This window comes from Trichosurus vulpecula, chromosome 3 (assembly GCF_011100635.1).
Source record: "Trichosurus vulpecula isolate mTriVul1 chromosome 3, mTriVul1.pri, whole genome shotgun sequence".
Classification (NCBI taxonomy): Eukaryota; Metazoa; Chordata; class Mammalia; order Diprotodontia; family Phalangeridae; genus Trichosurus; species Trichosurus vulpecula.
In genome coordinates, this window is record NC_050575.1 from 225,871,440 (window position 1) to 225,894,045 (window position 22,606).

The window sequence follows — 22,606 nt, forward strand, 5'->3', positions numbered from 1 at the left end:
CCAAACTACTTATTTTAAAAATGAGGAAACTAAAGTCAAGAGAGGTTAAGAGCTTTGCTCAGAGACAGGTAGTAAGTAGCAGAACTGGGACTCAAACTCAGTGCCTCCAACTCCAAATCTAGTGCTCTTCACTCTATAGCATTTAAAATGTAAATTATTTTTATTATGACCTTGAGTTCCTCCTCCCCAGTACTTCCACATACACAGCAAAATACAAAAAGGATTCTCTATGAAAACGGGAGTTTCATTTCTCATTGCTTGCTTTGGGGAAAAAAGAATGTAGTAAAGTCTCCAGGTTACTTTCAGAACTGTCTTGCTTATCTATACTTCCTTCTAATTTCCTTCCATTCTCTTCTGTGCAGTTAAAAAATATTTCAGTGGTTCTTTTTTTGGGTGTCACTATTAATAACATTTTCTCTCTTCCTCATTCTCTCCCCAATTAAAAATTAAGAGGAAAAAAAGGAAAGAAAAACCCTCGTAACCACTAAGTGTAGTGAAGCAAAACATATCCACACACTGGGAAAAAAAGATGTATGTTTCAGCACCTTGTTCCCACATCACTTCTCTTATTGGGATAACATGCTTCATCATAAGTCCTCTGGAGACATAGTTGGTTACTGCTTTCATCAGAATTAAGTCTTTCAACTTTTTTTCTTTGGGAGGTAATTGAGGTTAAGTAAATAGTAAGTATCTGAGGCTCCAGGGCTGGTGCTCTATCCACTGCACCACCTAGCTGCCCCAGCTTTTTTTTTTTCTTAAGTGTTGCTGCTATCCATGTATATAAATTCTTTTCCTGCTTCTTCTCATTTCATTCAGGATCATTTCAAATCATCCAGGATTCTCTGAAATAATTTCTTTTGTAATTTCTTAATACTATAATATTCCACTGAATTTGTATACCACAGTTTGTTTAGCTAGACCCCAGTTGTGTAAGAAGAAATGTTAGACATCCCTTTATATTCTAATTTTCCCCTCTTTTTGCTGTCTTCAAGATTAGGAAGTTCATTTTGCTTCCCTTCACGATATTATCCTCTTTCTTAATGCCTCCTCCCACCTTAAATATCCATTTCTTTCCTTTTTGAGTTTGATATATTTCTTTTTTTTTGAGGGGGGGAAGGCAGGGCAGTTGGGGTTAAGTGACTTGCCCAAGGTCACACAGCTAGTGTGTCCAGTGTCTGAGGCCAGATTTGAACTCAGGTCCTCCTGATTCCAGGGCCCGTGCTCTACTCACTGTGCCACCAAGCTGCCCCAAGTTTGATATATTTCTATACCAAAACATGTCTGTGTGTGTGTGTGTTTTCAACCCTCTTTTGTCCATTCAGGTAAGACTGAGGTTCATCTGATACCCACTTCCTTACCCCTTTCTCCAGGTTTGTTTTTTCTTCTTACATACCCCAGTTATGAGAATTGGCAAGTTCTATTCCATTTATCCTTTCTATACTAGTGTATTCCTTTTACCCTCCCTTCTGTTTTTTTTCAGATCAGAAATAATCCACCTCCAGGAATTGTTTTTCTTATTTCTTTCCACTACCTTATGTAAAACAGAATTTGAGTGGGAAAGATTTAGCTTGAACATAAGAAGAAAATTTTCAACAAGCTTGATCACCAGTGGTATGAATCTCTTAGGAAAGTTATAAATTCCCTTCCATGGCAATCTTTAAAAATGAGAGAGAAACTCCCTTGTCCTTTGGGATATAGTAGTCCTGCCTACAGGCTGGGTCTTTCATTGTCTCTTTAGACCTGCTGACAGCAGATGGAACAAAATAAGAAACAAACCACCTCTACTATTTTTTTTTGCTTGTCAGAAGTATTTATTTTGAGAGTGTTTCAGTAAACTTTTAAGTACAGCATTTATCCAGGCACAAAATCATATAAGGAACAGAAAAAAATAACTATAAAACATAGTTTTGAAATGTTTTTATGGTTTTTGAAAGTTTTTTTTTGTCTTTAAAAGTTAGTAATTATATATTGTCTTATTTAGTTTAAAGTGGGAATTCTGACTGTAATAGAAGACAAGGAAGCCACACCATCCTACATTATATTGAGAAATAAGAGGCCTTCCCATGTGATAACTAATACAGTCAAAATAGTTGGACACTTTGGTGTAAACACTAGGGAATTCAGGTTTTCCACAATTTTCACCCCAGCTCACAGTGCCCCAAACATAAGACACATTGTTGGAATTCATACAGACTAAGGGCCCTCCAGAATCTCCTTTACAGGCATCTGTAGAACCATCATCTGTTCCTGCACATATCATTTCCTTCTCAAAAAAGCAATTTGAATAATATTTAGAACAGTTGCCTATCAGCTGGACTTCACCCCATTTGAGCTTAAAAATATTTTTTTCCACTTCATTTCGTCCTAAGCCAGAAACAAAGCACTTATCACCAGGGTTGAAGAAATACTGAGACCAGGGGACACAGGCAGGGGTAGTATTCACCAGCTCACATGTGGCCTTGGTTTGGTTTTTTTTTCAATTTTATCAATGCAATGTTGTTTTGACAGGTGCTTCCACTATAGTTTTCATGGATTATCACTCAATTTACCCTCTGGATTCCAGCTCCATGGTTGGGTTTTATCCAGTCAAATAATCCTGTCCATACTTGGTACCAATGTGCTACATTGTTTCAGAGAAGAACCAATGGGTCTGGGTTAGCAAAGCCACGGGGCAGTTACAGCTTGCCCAGAGGCTCGCTCCTTCTATGAGTGTGCCCCCCGCTACTGTTCTTTATAATTGACTTTGTAATATTTAGTAATCATTACAGTCTTCTTTTTTTTCCTTTTTGGTTCTTAGTTCTTAGTGCCTTGGTTAACTGCTATTCCCCTATCCTTCTGCTGTGCCAGGATGCCAACAAAGGCACATTTTCTCAGCCTTTATTCCTTGAAGTATCAGGATAGTAGAAATTATGTTTGAACTGAATCTGTTGTATTTGAAAAAGGGCAAGAAGGCCTCTCATGCAGGTACCACACAGAGGGCACCGAATCCCCAGTTCTTGGAGATAACCACGTGTGACTCTTGCTTGTCCTCCAGAGCAAAGGCCCTTAATATCCATATTTTTTGTGTTTGTTTGATTCTTGTACCCCAGGGTTTAGATCAGTTCCTCTTAAAAACGGTTACAGTGAAGATATCGAACTGGCCTCCCTCCTGGTTTTCTGTGAGATGCGTCCTGTCTTGGTGAGTATAGTCCCATTTGGCTCTTTCTCTGTGGGGGGATCAGAATGTGTGCACAGAATGACCCCGGCCACTATCCTCTGGTGAGCTTCACTGACTGAGGGGATTTGAAGCATTGAACGCAGGGTCGGTTCTCTGAACAAGTAAAGGACTAGATGCCTTCAGCTGTAGGTTCATTGGTGGGTCCTTGTACTTCCTTCTTTCAGCCTTCTTCTACTAGGAGTCTGGTAGTAGGAGAAAAAAAACCTGAAAGGCCACGGATTGTTGACCAAGATTCTTGGATTCTTCCCAAGAGTGTTTAAAGATGAGCAGTTGGACTGCTAGGTGACTGCTGCCATCCCTTCCAATTCTGAGTCCTACTGTTTTACTCGGCTGGCTATAGCAGCTGGTTTATATTATAATGTGATATCACATGTAAAGGTTTTTGTAAATTGTAAAGTTCTATGTGTCAGCTATTATAGAAACACCTCATATATTTGCCAATTACACAGGCAACCATTGGTGTCAAATTCAAATAGAAACAGGGGCCACTAAACTAGATAAAGATCCTGGTGGGCCACATGTTGACTTGGTTTAAAATGCAGTATTATCTATATTTTATTGTATTTTTATTTATTCTTTTTATTTATTATTTTCCAATTACATTTTATCCTGGTTCAAGCTGCACTCGAGTACTGTGTACCACAAGAAGCTCGCAGCCTGCATATCTACAAGGAAGGATTTTTTTTTTTAAAAGAAAAAAGGCCTTTGAGCAGTTAAATGAGTTGTCAAACTCTATGCCAGGACTTCTTAGCCTGGGAATTTATTTTAAAAAACAATTGATAAGCTGTATTTCAACATGATTGGTTTCCTTTGTAATCCTGTGTATTTTATGCATTTAAAAGCATCATTCTAAGAAGGGATTTACCAGAAAGGCTTTACCAGAAAGCCAGAGGTCCATGATACCCAAAAGGTTAAGAACCCCTGGTCTATGCACTACACTCAGAGCCTATTTATTTTTACTTTAAACATAATTCTGACAAGCTTTGTTATCTGGTTTCCCAGGCCAAAGAAGATTAGAAATAACAAATTAGATGAGAGGTGAGAGTGAGGGTGAGGGTGAGGGATGTGCTAACAGCAGGCACAGTGACTGGGCTAAAAAAAAAAAAGATAGCAAAATCACAAACAAGAACTGAATAATCCCAGGAGCCTAGGGCTATTTAGTGGGGGGAAGTGGGGAGGAATGAGGGTGAGAGTTGCCCTGTATACTTCATGAAATTAAGGGCCTCTTATTATATAGGCTGAGGATAATAACTAATATTCATACTGATGACCCCTAATGAGTCATCAGGAAAGGTTTATATCATGTTTAGCATTCTTTGTTTAAGGATACAGAAGATGATGTAATAGAATTATTTCCATTTAGAAATACTGTTTTTAAAAACGAAATAAACAGTCTGTACTTAAAGGTGTATGCTTCAATTATGTGGTAAATAAACTTATATAGAACATTCCTCATAGTGGCAGATTTAGTGTTATTGTACTATGATCATAGCTGGGATCCTTTTGCTAACTTTGCAGTGGAGCTAAGAAGGAAAAGGTGGGGCATTCCAGGCTTAGGGAACAGCATGAGCAAAACCAGAGAGGAAGGAAAGTATAAGGTGTCTAGGCTGGGCAGGGAGTGGGTTTGTCCACTTTGGGTGGAGCAACAGAATGAGGACATGGGAGGAGAGTGTTTTAAAATATGGTTGGGAAGGTCAGGTGTAAGACAGAATTGTGAAGGGCCTTGAGTGCTGGTCAAATGAGGACTTGGTTGTAGGAGACTACCACAAGTACTAGGAAAAATTCTAAGCAATTTAAATAATGAGATATCAATGAGACAATAAGCATTTACTAAGCATTCGCTGTGGGCCGGGCCTGGTGTTTGGCATTGAGGAAATACAATAGTCTGTGCCCTCGAGGGGATACAGGTGAATATGAAACGTGTACTAAGTAAACACAGAACAAGGTAATTTCAGGGTGGAGAAGGACTAGCAGTTGGAGGGATCAGGAAAATCCTCACATAGAAGGTGGCACTTGGGCTGAATCCTGAAGGAAGAGGGGGATTCTAAGAGGCAAAGGTAAGGAATGAATGCATTCCAGGAATGGGGAAAAGCCTGTATAAAGGTGGAGAGATGACAGATGGAATATTATGTATAGGGAACAGCAAGGAGGCCAATTGGGCTGGAATATAGAGTTGGTAAAGAAGAATAATGTATAAAAAGCCTGGAAAATTAGGTTGGAGTCATATTGTGCAGGCCTTAAATGCCCATTGAGTATTGTAGATGTCAGAAAAGATAAAAATATTTGGGAGAAAACTGATTCCTTCTTGATGAGGGAAGCTAAGAAACTTGGATGGTGTTATTAATGGAGTATCGGCTTGCCTGGGTTAGTGTGGTTGCTAAAGACTTGCTAGTATGATCTTAAGCTAGAGCAGGGTACCTGGATCAAACACAGTACCTTAACTAAGGGCATAGTACCTGCATCACAGGAAGTGTCTTTTCTTTTTGTATTCTGTTTATTCAGATCTGGGCAGTATCTTTTAATAAGGACATTGATGAGCTAAAGCAATCCCAGAAGAATCCTCACCCTCACAATTAATAGTAGATATAATATTAATGATTTAAAAAACTTATCCTTTATAACCAACAAAAGTCTATTGAATTCAAGTTATGCATGCCAAGTAATCAGATAATTGAATAGACTTAATATTCAGACACAGACAGATGTGGCTTTGGCATTAATTGATGTACTGTGCCACCCAACAAAAACCTTCATCAAAGCCTTGTCTCCTTAGCACATGAGGAGGTGGAGGGGCACTGAAATCCGTATCTTATGAAGAAAGTTAAAGGAAATGGGGTTGTTTAAGCTGTAGAAGAGAGATGATAACTGTCTTAAGATATTTGAAGGGATCTAATTTGAAATAGATCAGTAGAGCCAGAATGGGTCTTAGAGATCAGCTTGTCTGATCCATCATTTTATAGATGAAGGAACTGAAGTGCGAGAGGTTCAGTGACTTGCCCACAGTCACATAACTAGTTGGTAGGAGAGCCAGAATAAGATCTCATGTCTTCTGACGCCTATTCCAGGAGGCTTAAAGAGCTTAATAAAAAATACAACTATATGTTCACAAAATTACAGTTTCATAATAGCAATGACAGCAGACATATAATACTTTAAGGTTGAAATGCTTAACATGCATTATCTCATTTGGTTCTCACAATAAGCCTGTGAGGTATATACTATAGGTATTAAGGATAAGGAAATCGAAGCTCATGCGCTTAAACAACTTTACCCAGGCCACATAGCAAATGTCAGAGGCAGGATTTGAACCCAGGTTTCTTGACTCTAAGTCAGGTGTTTGCTTACATCATGCTGCCTCCATGACATTTCATTATAGAAGATACCCCTGGTTCTTAGAGTGAATGCCCTTAGTCACTGTGAGAATGAATTCTTTCTGCAACATTGAAGGACAAAGAGTCTTAATTTTCTCCCCTCTTCCTTGCTGTCTCAGATATAGATTTTCTCCCTTTTCTGGATTTTACTCATAATGTGAAAGATTAAGATTGTTCTGCTATACATTTCCAGTCCTGAGTAGTGTTGAATAAACACTATTGCTTTCTGTTAAAAAGTCTTGTGTTTTGAGATTATATGAGTGATGATAATAATAGTAACTACTGGCATTTATGCAATCCTTTAAGTTTTGCAAAGTTTTTTTACAAGTAGCTCATTTCATTCCCACAACGACCCCAAAAGACAAGCGCTGTTGTTATCTCTGTTGTGCAAATGAGGAAATTTGAGGAAGACAGAGGTTAAGTGGTGTGACCTAAGTGTCTGAGATAGGATTTGAATTCAGGTCTTCCAGGCTTCCAGGTTCAATGCCGTATCACTGAGCCCTCTGGTGGCCTAGTATTAAAGAAATTTTATTACATTTCTATCTTGTGCAGTGTACCTCACTGGTTGTAATTCCTCTGTCCCTGTCACCTAGTTGGGAGGATGGGTGCTTAAGAAGGAGCATTTATCTAGCTGACCAAATATAATACATACAGTACGACTGTGTTTTCTAGCCCTGTTGACAAGCAAATTGCTGAAGGGGTTCCATCTTTAGTTTCTTGAGAAATAAGGGAGAATATTTTACCAGGGTCATGTGTCCTTATCTTGTACCTTATTTATTCAGACACTCTTGACTTGGGATTAATTATAACCTGCACAGCGGGCTGGGCTAAAGTTTACCTTTGTGTAGCACCTATAAAGAAACATTTCTTAAACAAATTAATTATGTGATAACCTGATGATGTTTGAACTGCTAACAAGAACAAATATTTTTAAAGTACTTTATAAGCTCTTATTTACCTATGATTTACATAATGAGAATTAACTATACTATAATGGACCATTTCAGCAATGTACTAAAAAACAGAAACCTGATTAGCTCTTTTCTAAGTCATTGCACATAAATTATGATTGTTTAAAAATCACTAGCAATTTAGCCTTGTCATTAATTCATATTGCCTGGGTCCCCAAGTCATCTGAATCAGTGAAGTTTTTTATAAAATGTATTTTATGAAATGATTCAATCCCCTTGTTAGCCATTTTGATTAGAAAGTAGAGGTTAGAAATAGACCCTCTGTGGTCTTAAATTGGAAATAACCCTGATCTGCAAGTGAGGAAGACTTGGATTCTAGATCTGGCTTTGCTGCTACACAGTTGGGTGATCTTGGACAAATCAGCTTTTTCTTTCTGAGCCTTAGCTTTTTCCTCTTTAAAATGAAGGGGTGGGACCAATTGAGTTCGAAGATCACTTCCAGTTTTGATATTCCACAGATGACCATGAGCCTGCATCTTCATTGTCTGCTAGTCTTCACCTTACTTTTCAGGAAAGTGAAGAAGAGCTCTATTCTTCCTGTCGCCAGCTTCGAAGACGGCAAGAGGAGCTGAATAACCAACTCTTCTTGTATGACACTCATCAGAACTTACGTAATGCCAACAGAGATGCCCTGGTGAATGAATTCAACGTCAATGAAAATCAGTTGCAGCTGTATCAGGAAAAATGCAACCGGAGGTAAGGCAGCACTGACTTCCCACTACTAGCTTGAAGGATTCAGTTATCCTGGGGATCCCAGGTAGGAGGAGGTGCTTATACTTCTATCTGCATAGGCTCTTCTGGGAGTTTCTTTTCACCTCTGCCCCTAGTCTCAGCTCATCTGTCCCTTAGGAACAAACTCCCAGAAATATCTTTCATTCACAACTTTTCCAAATATAAACATCACCTCCTGAGGGAAAGTTAGTCTGTAATGAACAATATAACTTCCTGTTTGGTGGATGAATATTTCAAAATTCTGTTTGTGGCTCTGTTACCTCACTACACAGATTTTTAAGTCTAATTCCTGACTTTGGTTTATTTTCTTTAAGATTAAGGGAGAAGAGAGTCAGTAACAGCAAATTCTACTCCTAGAACAAGCCTGCAGTTTGGGGACTCTGTATATGTGTGTGTGTGTGTGTGTACAAGAGAGATAAACAAAGAGTACTAAGATCTTCAGATGCAAATCTGTGAAGTCATCATTCCTGAAGAGCTGTCTCTCATCAGGATGAATTTCCTTAAGAAGAACCAAGCAGGATTCACCATGGTGACTTTCTGTTCTCTCTCCTCCATTTGATATCTTTTTTAATTTATATTCTGTACAAATTATACATAAGATACCTGGCTTGTTTTCTGTGTCCAGTACCACAGTCCTCCCTGAATAAAGGCAAGCAAAAGCTCCATAAGTTAGCTTTCTCTATTTGCTGAGCAAGGATAGCTTCTCTGCCAAAACACCCAGATTTTCATTGAACCAAGTAATCGATGACTTTGGTGGCAGATGAGCAAGAATCATTATGTGGCCAACTTGCTAGAGGTTGAGGATTTTTATTTGAAAAGAAACACCATTTTTCCTTACCTCAGGTACCTCACTTCTGTGAGGAGGTGGGAAGGAAGTTTTCCCTCTTTGTCTCAATGTCAGTGGTCTCAGCCTTGCCTCTCCCTTCTTGAAACAGCTGCTACTCCCATTAGTCAGCCTGCCCTTATACATATGTCAATAGACATTTAACTTGGCAGCTTAGGATAATTGATCGAATCACCTTACATGTGAATACAAATTTTACATGCTTTTAATATTATAGGGACTGGCCTTCTGACAATCTAAACTATCAGGGAACTTTTGAAGTCTCTCTCCCTTTTTCAAAGTGATTGTTGACTGACAAGATGATCAAATTAATGCTTCCCTTGAAGGCTTGGGCCTCTAGGAAAGTATGGTTTTCAAGTTATTTGCACGTCAGTAGTTTTATAGCACTCCAAACTTCAAGGCCAAAGGCATGCCTGGTGATGGAACAAGGCCAGCTGAGCTGTAGAATACAGCATGTTGTAGATCTTTGTCCTTGCTTGAAGGCAGTGGCCTGAGAGGAGCTCTTCCTCACATAAAAGGCTAAATCACTGCTAAAGTCTTCAGTCTGATTATTTTCTGGTTCTTTTGCTTGTTTCAAGAGATAGTTAGTTAGGAAACGGTTATTTCTCAAGAGCGTGCCTTACCAAACTTTTTGAACATTTGTTGAGTAACGTGAGGAAGGTGAGAAGACAGAAAAGGCACATGAAAACATAACAGAAACCTTAAGGAAGAGAGAAGAATCCTGTGTGCTTCCTTATAAAATTCAGATTGGAAAAACTTGGTCCATAGTCACTGCAGATTTTTGTACTGAGGGAGATTCATGATTAAGCTCTTTTAATATTGTTTGGGATTTCAAAATGTATATATTCGATTCATACTCTGTTTGGCCAATGTTTAACCTTATTTTTTATTGTGATTTCATTGGCATGGGTATCTCTCTGGTGTGGAAACCTCCCTTCACTAATGCAAATCATCACCTTCTCTGAAATTTATAGTCTCAGAGAATTGTCAGAGGACTCAGATGTTAAGTGACTTGTTCAGGATTACACAGCCAGTCTATGTGAGAAGTAGGACCTGAACTCAGGTCCTACCTGACTCCAAGGCTGGTCCTCTCTACCTTTACAATGCTGCCTCTCAGTCTTACACCGGTGAATTTTGAATATTTCCTCTTAAACTTTGCAAATGACAATTTTTAATAAGCTATTTTAGGAAAGGATGATGTTTGGGAATTCTTATAGTCAGGACTTATCAGTAAGTTGCCATTCAGAGTGAACTGAGCGCAGACTGAGAAGGAAAGTTTTTTTTTAATCGCCCTGCCCATTTCACTGCTGCCAAGAATTGTCATGAAATGGGTCTGAGGAGGAGCACAGCAATGAGCACACAAGTCTAACTGTTAGTCACATTTGTGTGGAATTGGGGGTGCAGGTAGGGCAGAACGTCTTCTTCTTCCTTTAACCAAAGAACTCTTTTTGTAAGATGCACTTTTGAAAGCACAGCCTTACATTGCTGTAAAACTGTTACACAGAACCAACTGCTGAAAGGACCCACCTTCCTCCCTCAGTGCTCCTTTTAAAGAGTTGTAATCCATTTTTTTCTAAAACTGAACTTTGAGATTTATCCAGTGTAAGCCAGCTTGAATGGATTTATGTGGCTTGATTACTTGTTGAACATTCCCTGGGGTGGGGGAGGGTGGTTAATGAAGCAAATATATTAAATTCTACAGATTACTGAGCAAAGAATATTTCATACGGTCAAAAAAGCTTCCACAAATAGCCCAAAAGGATAGCCCTGGCCCAAATGTTGCTGTGAAGCGCCATTCAGGGACTGCTCCCAACTCCCTATTACCCCCATCACAGTTTATATGTGTCAAATCTTGCTTTTTCCTTCCCTTGTCACATTTTCCTCTAGGTGTAATTGTGTTTGTCCTTCATTTTTTTTTTTCCCGAAGAGGACCATGACATCAGGAAAAGGATGACATGCCTTGCAGCTGACTTTGGTTTGAGTGAGGGAGGGCTGTGCAAGGTCACCAGCCTCACTTTCTCCTCCAGAGCCATCTGGGTGCAGTGGCCTGATATTCATCAGGATAACTGGAGATGGCCCAGGATGCAGTGGGAGACCCTGTCCCTTTCAGGCTAAGGCCTTTTCAGGTTCTCACTTTGAGTGAGGTAATGACCATTCAGGGAATAGGTTTTTTTAAGAAGTGAGTCAAGGGGTGGCCCCTTTAATTAGAAAAAAGAGAAATAGAAATCAAACTAGGAGGGGAGGACCCTAAGGGTTGCTAGCCAGAAGAGAAAGAGTTACCATTGACATTCACTCTGAGCCAGGAGGGCCTAAATTATAGCCATTAAGTGGAACTTGGGCAGGGACCTATTGTGGTCCAATCTATGAGCTTCGGAGTAAATTGGGGAAGGAAGGAAGGAGGGAGGGAGGGAAGGAAGGAATCCAGCAATCTAGCCAGTAAACCCCAAGTTAACTGGGGAGCTTCCAGCCATCAAAATGGACCTCCTTTTGGAGAGAAGGAGGGAAAGGTCAAGCTGAGTTACCCAGCTGGCTGGGTCCCCATTCAGGCATCTCCAACTATTCATAGGTTGTGTTCATCCTTCTTTCTTGAAGGGGACCATGACATCAGGAAAATGATGACATGACCGGCAGTTGACTTGGATTTGAGTGAGGGAGGGCTGTGCAAGGTCACCAGCCTCACTTCTCCTCCAGAGTCATCTGGGTCCAGTGACCTGACATTCATCAGGATGATTGGAAGTGGCCCAGGATGCAGTGGGAGACTCTGGCCCTTTCAGGTTAAGGCCTTGTTTCAGGTTGTCTCTAGATTCCTGCCTTCCTGTCTTCCTTCCTGCCTTTCTTCTTTCAGCTTAATTACTCCTTGGTTGGTGATATCACTTTTTTTTTTTCAGCCTGGCAATAGATGGTAGGTTTAGGAACTGACTTTTGAACCAAACCGCTGAGTTACTCCCTTCTCCCAAGACAGCACCCAAGCTCCCAAGGGCTCTCCTTAATCTCATCCTTTGCCTTAATCTGAATGCTGTTCAGTCCTAGCAGAGAAGCCCAAGCCCAGGTCCTCCTGAATGAGATATTTACAGTAGGGCTTCACTATTATTTTGAAGTTTTATGAATTTCAAAACCAATAAACACAAATATGATTGGCATGTTTTTGTGATACTCAGTTTTTGAAGGGCACCAGGAAAACTCAGCTGCCCCAGATTCCACCATTAGAGATTTATTCCTTTGGGTCCTTATTTCTGTGATTCCTTAAAAAAAGCTACCTGGGCAGATAACACATTATTTTTATACACATTAATTTATCACTAACTAATAGGGTTATTTTAATCTCTGGAAGAGAGTAGCTGGGAAGGTGATGGACTCACAATTTTTTTCAGAGCTTAGCCCTTTAATTAAAATATAAGGATAAAAATACTCCCAAGTCAATGATTTTACATTATCCAGATCTTCAGTTCCAATGATTGCTAATAATTTACAATATGTTTTATTGCCATAGTTGAGGGAATGGCTCAAGTATCAGTAAAGATCAGCATATGTACACACACACACACACACACACACACACACACACACACACACACAACCCTATGGCAATTCTAAAGGACTCAGACAAATCAAATTAAATCCCTTACACAAAAATTCCTTCTGGCATGGAGAGGCAATGTCTAAATGGCATCTAAGGGACCTTCTTAATCTTGAACCATAAAATAGAGAGAGAATGCTCTCATTTTTACTTCCTATCTGTCTTGAGATCCCTGAAATCATGTTTTGATCAACAGGAATGGATAATTAGATTTAGAACAGACAGAATTTCTGAGGAATTTGAACATCTAGACATTTGTTAGATGATCATTCAAGGTTTGGCTCAAGACTGCTTCTTTTAGAGATTATGCCCCATTTGCTGCCTTGTTTTCAGCACCCAGAAATCTGTCTAGGATTTTGAAGAGAAATCCCATTGTGCCTGCTTTTCTCTAGATTTTGAGCTGCTGCATTTGTAAACTTGTGTGTTCTGTTATTAAAGCTTAATTTATTTTTATATAAATATTACGTGCCTATGTGTATATAGCAAAGAATATGTGGATATCTCACTGACAGTGGGCTGATATTAATGCTGTGATGGATTAAATTTCTCAGTTGTATTTTAAGAAAAGTTTAGTGTGATGATTAATTGCGATCTAGATTTTCTTGATGCTTGGTTTTATTTTGAGAGAGAATGAAACTAAAGGTGAAAGATTTTGAGGGAAATGGGAATGGTCATTTTCTTAAAAACCTCTAATATCCCGTGTAGTATTCATAGCCTGTTACTATAGAAAACTAATGTATGAAGACCCAAGATGTACAAAGCATAAAGCTAGAAGACAGTTATTCACTTTGGCAATGGTTTATTCACTTTTAAGTAGTGAGCTCCTCCAGTGTTCTTCAGGCATCAACAAGTATTCCGGAAAGCTATCTTACTGTAGCAAGGGACTGACACATACTGACAACTTATACTTAGAATCAAACATTTCTTTAGTGTTTATTATGTGCCAAGAATATAATATGCTAAGCATTAGGGATACAAAGAGAACAAAAATAGTCTCTGCTCTCAAGGAGCCAACATTCTGATGGGGAGATAACATATATGTAAATCAGCACATAAAATGATAATTACAAAATACGGAAGATAGCCCAAGAGGGAAAGTCACTGTCAGGGGTGGTGGTGGTAGAAACAGGAAAGGCCTTCTGGGAGACATAGCACTTGAGCTGACTCTGGAAGGAAGCTGGAGATTGAGATACAGACACAAGTTAGGAGAGAGAACATTCCAGGGATGGGGGAACAGCCTATGCAAAGGCATGAAGACAAAAGACAAAGCATGTGTGAGGAACGGCAAGTAGACTAGTATGCCTAGATTGTAGAGATCATAGATTGTGCGAAAATGAGTAATAGATATTGAGACTGTAAAGATGGGAAGGGGCTGGGTTGTAAAGAGCTTTAAATATTTAATAGAGAAGTTTGTATTTGATCCTTTAGAAAATACGGAGCCATTGGAATTTAGGTCATAGGTATTCTTAAGGCATAGGTCAGGCCTATGCCTTAAGAAAATCACTTTGGTATCTGAGTGGAGAATGGATTGGAGTGAGGAGAGGCTTGAGGCAGGAAATCCAATTAGAAGGCTATAGAAATAGTCCAGCTGAGAAGTGATGGCTTGAACTAGGGTGATGACTGTGTGAATGGACAGGAGGTGATGTATCCAAGATAATGTTGTTTAGTCATTTTTTCAGTTGAGTCTGACTTCGTGACCCCATTGAGGTTTTCTTGGTAAAGATACTGGAGTGGTTTGCCATTTCCCTCTCCAACTCATTTTACAGATGAGAAAACTGAGGCAAACAGGATTAAGTGACCTGCCCAGGGTCACACAACTAATATGTATCTGAGGCCGGATTTGAACTCATGTAGAGGAGTCTTCCTGACTCCAAGTCCAGCATCTATCCCCTGTGCCACCTAGCTGTCCCATCTAAGATATAGCAGGAAGGCAGATAAGTTTTGGTAACTGATTGGATAGATTTGGTTAGTGAGAGAGAAGTTCTGTTTTGGACAGTTGAGTTTGAGATGTCTATGAGACATCCAGGTCAGAATGTTTAATAGGCATTTGGTGATGGGAAACCAGAGCTCAGGCAAGAGTCCAGGGCTGGATATATAGATCTGGGAGTATTCTATATGAGGCTAGGGAAGGAGGAAATAAGTTTTTATATTACACCTACTGTGTTTTAGGCATGGTTCTAAGTACTTTACAGATACCTCATTGGATCCTCAAAACCTTGTGAGGTAGGTGCTGTTATTATCTCGACTTTACAGTTGACGAAACTGAGGCAGACCTTGAGGATAAGTAACTGGCCCAAGGTCACGCAGTATCTGATATCACGTTTGAACTGAGGACTTCTTGATTCCAGGCCCAGCACTCGATTGGCTATGTCACCCAGGTGCCTCAGACAGGTAGAGGTATGTATAGAGATGATAATTTCATTTATTGAGATCATCAAGTGAGAAAGTATGGAGATGTGACCCTTGTCTCAAGGTCTACTGGATGGGACTCTCTCCTTATTGGTGGAGATGAATGCCTTTCCCTATGTGAGGGGCAGGGTACAGTTGAACACTCCAGCTTTCACTAGTCACCTTAGAATCCTCTTTGGGGACTCATCAAGCTTTGAGTCTTCATGATGCTGAGTTGCTTTGGCTGCTCCTGGCTTTCCGCTTTGAGAAATAAGATGGAAGAGGCCAGCTCCACTTCAGGTTGCTGAAGGAAAAGACTTTGGGAAGACATGAAAGGAGCTGGCAGTCTTCATCATGTCCCTGTTCTCTTCTTGCCATTCTAGAGACTTTGGAGAATTCCCCCTTGTGAGATCTAATATTCTCTCTCTTGGTTGAGCTGAGTTACCTCGATCCAATGGGAGAAGTCCTTCACTCTATCATTTAGTATGTATTCTCTCATGTTTTCTGTTTTGCTCTGCTTTGGATAAATGGGCTTCTTTGCTATTTGGAAAGGGCCGGCACTCACTGTGGAACTGGTATTAGGTAGGAAAGGGGTCAAGCCTTGGATATAGAGGTTGGGGTTCCCCTTGGCCCCAAATGACAGTGATCCAAAGTTAACTCATACCTGATCATAACCCTCTTGATGATCAAAACTTAAGGGAACAGGTAGATATGCCTCTAGTCTGGTAATCCCACCCCACACCCCCATCCCCTAACAGGAAAGCACAGTAGTCTCTTGCCCCAACTTCCTGCTTCCTTTCCTAGCAAGAATGAAACTCTTCCTTGGAGAAGAGGCTAGAGATGTCTATTCTGCCTTCCTTCAAGCCACACAGAATTACAGCTCCTAACTACAGGTGGGCCTCACTACAGAGAGAAAAGAGAAGAGACAGCCTTGGGGGACATACACACTTAGTGGACATGACACGGATGAAAAGTTGGCAAAGGAGAATAAGCAGCCATCAGCTAGGTAGGAGGAAAACCAAAAGAGTAAAGAAAATCCAGAAAGGAGAGTTTGTCAAAGAGGAAACCCACAGAAGACTGAAATTGAAAACATTCAGGATTTTGATGGATCAAGTTTAGATAATTTAGTTCGCTTGTCTGTGAACATTAAGCCAACGTTAGGACAGCAAAGAAAATCTTGTGACCTCTATGCCTGGGGTCTTAAACCCTTCAGGACTAACAGTGAAACCAATCTGAAGTGGGGAAAGGGTAACATCTTCTACCTCTCTGATTTCTTGATTGGCTCTCGGTGCTGTTACAGAGAACTCTTTAAAAGTCACAGATGGAACTTATATTTGCTAGCTAAACAGTGTAGGTACAGAAAGGAGAGCTGGGACATAGAGAACTTCAGCAGCCTGTCAAAAAATGTTGTGAAAAACTTCAAGTGAATCAATTAGGGAAATGAAGAATTAGGGATAGAATGGGGGAAATGCCATTTAGATTAAACAGTCCTTTTGTGGGATAATTGGAACTATTTCTAGAAAAAGACACACCTAAAAACCATTTGCCCCTTCAATCAAGAACTATTCTAAGCTTCTATTTTGCAAATTACTATGTGATCTTGGACAAGTCATTTCCCTCTCCAAATCCTTTTTTCCCCATTTTACAGATGAGACAACTCCCAGCCACACAAGACTGTTGTGAGGATCAAATGGGGGTGTGAAAGGATATGTTTTACAAAATACTATTCAGATATTTGGTATGCAAATCTGAAAACAACTGATAAGCCCACCTCAGACCAGGGCTTACCCTGGGGGCACTAATTGGAAATAGGAACTTGTGTGTACTCTGGACCAGTACCAGAAACTGCACACACCTTTTATTTAATAGTGTGATGGAAGGAGTAATGGATTTTGGATCACAGGACTTGAGTTTGAATCTTGACTCCATTACTTATTAACTCTATGAACCTGGACAAGTAACTTTACTTTTCTGGGCCTCAGTTTTTCATTTGTAACATGAGGGGTATAGTGGTTATGCATCAAGTAGTTGGGGAAATCATGGGATTATAGAGTTAAGAGCTAGAAAGGATCTTAGAGGCCATCTTGATTAATCCCCTCATTTTATAGATGAGGATGCCAAGAGATGGACCAAAGGTCACATAGGCAGTAAGTGGCAGAACCAAGATTCAGATCCAGGGTCTCTAACTTCGAATCCTCTACTATTCCCACTACACCAAATTAAGTTATATCCCCACCCCCTTGTGCAATGGAGGCACACATGCAAGATGGGAATTGTTTCTGTTTAAGGTACCACATGGGTCACAAGTGGCTGTATCAGCAAGGCAAGACTCATGACCTCAAGGATGACCATGAACATGCCTGTATAGTTCAGAATCACAAAGTATGGAAAACTCTCTAGGTAGAAGGCAGAGAAAGTATAACATTTATTTAGACACCACAGGATCCAGTCCCAAGACCAATAACCCCAATTCCAAATAGCAGTAATTATATTCCAAAGCCAGTAAGCCCACTTCAATGTGGCAACAAGGAAATTATAACAGTATTACAGCAACAAACCAAGTCATCCTATAACCTTCCCCCCTGCTAGGGCCTTCCAGTAAATAATCACTCATGAATCCTGTCTGTCTGTCTTTGTCCTCTGCTGCAGTTCTGAAAGCCCTTGTACTTCTCAGAGTCCTTGCAGTCTCCTGGATTCTCTGGATTCTCAGTTCTCCAATCTCTCGATGCTGTAGATTCTTAGCTCTTTGATCTCCACAACTCTCTGGTCTGCACTCCCTGCTCTGTAGTCTCTCTCGATGCTGGCTCTCTCTCAGTGTCTGCTGCCTCAATGTCTGCTTCTCTCACACTCTGGGCTCTCTTTATATACAGTTCTAGCCAGCATCTGATTGGCTAGAACTCGGGTCTCTGATTGGCCGAATTCATGCACATGTGATTGGCTAGAACTCGGTGCACATACAATTGACTCTGGTGTTAGCACCTCCTTAGGGCCCTGAGGGCTTCATACCCCTCATGACCTAATTAGCAAAAGGGTGTGTGCCTGGGGCCTAGCACCTAGTAAGTAGTATAAGTAAAGGCCCTATTGAATGGGCAGGAAAGATCTTTAATCACATTAACATCACAATGCCACAGACTGGGAATAACACTTTAAGGCCCTAGAAACAGAGGGAGGGCAGACAGGAATCTGCCAGTCACCTCCGTTTCCTTTAAGATTTGGCTCAAATCCCACCTTCTACAGGAGGTCTTCCCCTCTGAGGTTGCTTTCCATCTACTTTGTATGTATCTTGTATGTACCTGGTTATCAACATTATCTCCTAGAATGTGAGATCCTTGAGGATAGGGACAGTTTTGGTTTATGCAGTTTTTTGTACCACTTCAGAAATCACTCCAGTATCTTTGCCAAGAAAACTCGAAATGGAGTTATAAAGAGTCAGACACAACTGAACTGACTGAACAATAACAAAGCAACACATAGGACAGTTCCTGGTACATAGTAAGTTCTTAATAAATGCTTTTTGACTAAGAACGCATGTATCCATGTAGCTGACTTCTTAGAGAGGTTGTTGTTATCCTTCATACTCCAAGACCAAAATGACATCATGATGTCAGGGTCAAAGTGCAGCGTATCTGACTATGGTTGATCTTACCGATACAAACTTGAAAGGCTCTACCACAGGTCAGGCACAAATAGTATGCTTGAACGTTTGGGATGGAGATGTCTCTAAACTTGCACATCTCACATTTCTTTTGAGCTACTGCAATTCCACTTTGCTCATAGAACAACATAGCACCTTTGATGAGGGTATGCCATGCTGGGCGATCCAGTGCCAGTGTCTCCCATATCTCACAATCAATACCAGAGTTCTTTAGAGAGACCTTGAGAGTGATATGCAACACAGTACGGATCGATTCTCTGCTGCTTGTGCTAATTTTGGCCTGACAATTAGAGGGGTAGAAATTGATGGACATGACAAGTCCCATACAGATCAGGAGAAAAGCCTGCCTGGTCTCCGAAGAAGCCTATGCTAGTTAATGCTGCTCAGCTGACAGAAAAGCATTGGAGCACCAAAGTGGGAAAAATTGGTGTGGCAGAGAACCACAGAACTGAGAAATAGAAGGGGCTGAACTAAGGACTGAATGGAGTTCAGAGTCAAAAAGTGGAGGAGAAATGGAGGAGAGAAAATTAGGACCTTTCCCTCTGTTGGTACTGACTCAGAGGGAGCATACACGTCCAAGCAGAAGAGAAGTCAAATATCTGGGAATCCCATGTCACAAAAAGTAGTACTGTAAGTTAGGATTGTATAGCTCCTTATGAGAAGGCAGAATTTTCTTGTCTGTGGCCTGAGGTATAAGGCTTTTTTGCTTTATAAATAAAACTTGTTCTTTGCTGTTGCTTGTTAGTCTGAATACTTACAGAGGTGCTAAAGGACCTAAACCTAGGAGGAGGAAGATGCCAGATACTGAAGAATCCAGGGTTTCACTGGATGGGAGTAGAAGAGAGAAAGATTTTGTGAAAAGTACCCTCTGTGTCCAAACACATACCCCAACTAGGATCACAAGGAGTTGGACTAGAATGTTTCTTTTATAGCTCAAAATACTATGAAATGGGTCTTTTCCATTATCTAAGGTGGGCAAAATTATGATGGTGATACTGCTTCTTAAGCACTGACTACCGCTGAAGATTTCTGTTTTCTGAAAGAAACTAAAATGAAGAAAATCATTTTGAACAAAACTTGTGGCAACCATTTGAATGTATACTTTCTGGAACTGTTATTGAATTTTTACTCGTACATATCTTAGCTCCTCGGTTAGATTATAACCTGCTCAAGGACATGGATCTTGTCTTGTACATTGATCTCCCCCCCATTCCATAGTATAATGGGCACATGTGAATGCTCAATAGTTGTTGCCTGATTGAAAAAACTCCCTTATTCTCTCTTCTCACTGTGTAAAGGAGGCCAAGTGCAATGAAGGAAGTAAATCCAGTGGGAACACTGACTTCACTGCTGGACTCTTCTGAGCAAGATCACTTTCTAATCGTCTTTTGTCACTAACACAAGGATCACTGTTGACGTTACAGGGGTTACCCATTCCTCTTTAAACACAGGATGCTATTTTCCTTCCTACAGCTAGCCCCGCCCCCCCCCATAAAAATCAAGGCGTGAGCGGGGGAGGGGGAAGGAATAGATTAACAGGACCAGCAGGAACCTGGCAGAAAGCACTCAACAAGAGAGTATAATGGGCTAACTTTAGGTCTCTGTTAAATCTGCTTATTTTTAAATTCAAATTGCTATTTAAAATTGCTTTGTTTTTGATAAAAAGTGGTTCTAGGGAATTTTTAAAAATTAAACCAGTTTATAAAAAGTGCTATTTGTTGGGAACAACCATTATTTCTAAGATAAGGTATTATATATAGAAATAGTGTGGTATCATGGAAAGAACATTTGCCTAGAAGTCTGTGATCTCACCTATTATGTTTCCTCTAAACAATACAGATTACAACCCATCCCCAAATTATTCTGCATATATTTTGTTTATTTATGGCCATTTGCTTGTTTTTTCCCCCTTAGACTGTGGATTCCTTGAGAATAGGGACTAGTTTGCCTTTTTTTTTTCCTTTTCTTACCTTTCTTTGCATCCCCAGAACTTAGCACAGTGCCTGGCACGTATTAGGCACTTAATAAATTCTTATTGATTGCAATGTTTGTTGACTGACCAGTGGAATATAAATTCCTTGAAGGTAAGAATTGCTTTGTTTTTGTCTTTGAATTCCAATATTTAGCATAGTACTTTGTGCTTATTGCTTTAATGTTTGCTGACCAAATGAGATAATGCATATAAAGCATTTTGCAAGTCTTAAAGTGTTATAGAAATGTCAGCTATTTTAATTTAAAATGTGACCTTAGGTAAGTAACATTAGAGGTATGAGACTTTAGAGATCGTTTAGTCCAGTGGTTCTCAAACTTTTTGGTCTCAGGACCCCTTTCTATTTACCTTGTTAGAAATTAAAACATTTTAGTATTAATATGAAAACAGATTTGACCTTGATGACCCCCTGAAAGGGGCTCAGGAACATCTCTGGTTCCCCAGACCACATTTGGAGAATCGCTGATCTAGTCCAAGCCTTTCATTTTACTGATGAAGAAACTGAGGTGGAGCTAGAGGAAGTAGTCAAAACTTGGACTTGCACTGAGGTTTCCCAACTTCAAGCTAAGTACTTCCTTAAAAGCATGCTCTAAAACTATTTTCTTGTCTAATACTTGATTAGAAAAGTTTTATTTTTGATTTTTTAAAAAGGAAAGTGGAGTGGAAAAACATGCAGTCTTTCTCCGAGCAAGTGATCCCTATCGCTGAAACAGCTGTTTAGACCACAAGATCCTCTCCACGACTTCGCTATGTATCTGGTAGCCATTGCTCTATTATAGGCAAAATACCTAAAAGGAAATAAATTCTTGAGTACTCCATTTAAAAACTAAAAATCTATAGGAGATGGGATTATAAAGTAATGGGACTTCTTTTTAATTAACAGTCCAGAGCATATACATTTGCATAAGGGTTGTCCTTAAAGTTGCCCCTATGGTAGGCTATACCCATTCTAGCAATGATTCCGGGGCTTAAAACATGTCTGGATTCCTCTCCTAGTTGTTGTCTCTAGAACCAGTTCATAATCACACAACAAAATTGGTCATTAGAGTTATACAGTTTTGATCAAAAAGAAAAGTCCATGCTTTGTTCTTCTATCCTCTTTATGAACTCTGGCTTGGAATGATTTTTGGCTGTCTCTAAAAATCAAATCTAACTGCCTCAGAAGACAAAGATGGATGACCATTGAACAGATTTAAAAACTGTTCTACAGGCTCTCAATTTCACTTAAGAAACAACTATTATCTAAGTATAAGGGACTGCCGAGGGATACATAGATAAATAAGGCACAAAAGTTTCTAATCTCAAGGGGTTTACTGACTAGCAGGGGAAAATAGTCCAAACAGCTTTAAAAATGTTGACCCTGAGGACATATTAGAAGCTATTAGATAACAAACAACAAGAATTTGAGGCCTCAGAAGACCGATAGGTAGAAATTATAGAGGCACATTTTGGGTGGATATAGGAATATTTTTGAATGATTAGAAATGTTGAAATATGGAATCAGATATGGAATTTGTCATCAAAGGAGCTGTTAGCACCATTAGGGATAATGCAGAGGGTATTCCCGAACTGGGTAGATGAGGTTTTACTAGATGTCATCTAAGATTTCTTTCAACTCTATGACTCTATCAGTGCCCACCACCTCTTTAGAAGTGTCCAGCCTGAAATCACTGAAAAGTTATTAATATTATTTTAAGCCCTTCTTATAAGTGTTTAGTCACTGCAGACCTAATATGATGCTTGTTCATGTTTTTAGTTCATTTTAAATAAAATGTGTTATCTGGTTCTGGAATATGTATGTCATGAGAGAAAAACACACAATTGCTTTGGGAAAAATTCAAGAAAAAGCCGCTCCCATACA

At 39.8% G+C, this 22,606-nt stretch overlaps 1 protein-coding gene and 1 pseudogene across 1 annotated transcript in view; one reads left to right on the forward strand and one right to left on the reverse strand.

Annotated features, from left to right (window-relative positions):
• PLCG2 (phospholipase C gamma 2) overlaps nucleotides 1–11,172 on the forward strand; it is a 174,742-nt gene extending 163,570 nt beyond the window's left edge. Inside the window, exons 31-33 of the mRNA XM_036751202.1 lie at nucleotides 3,090–3,178; nucleotides 8,071–8,255; nucleotides 8,606–11,172. Of these exons, the coding sequence (XP_036607097.1) occupies nucleotides 3,090–3,178; nucleotides 8,071–8,255; nucleotides 8,606–8,648 (317 nt within the window). The 3' untranslated portion in view covers nucleotides 8,649–11,172. The remainder of the gene's footprint in view (nucleotides 1–3,089; nucleotides 3,179–8,070; nucleotides 8,256–8,605) is intronic.
• Nucleotides 1,906–3,056, reverse strand: LOC118841228 (annotated as a pseudogene).
• Nucleotides 11,173–22,606: the final 11,434 nt, after the last annotated feature.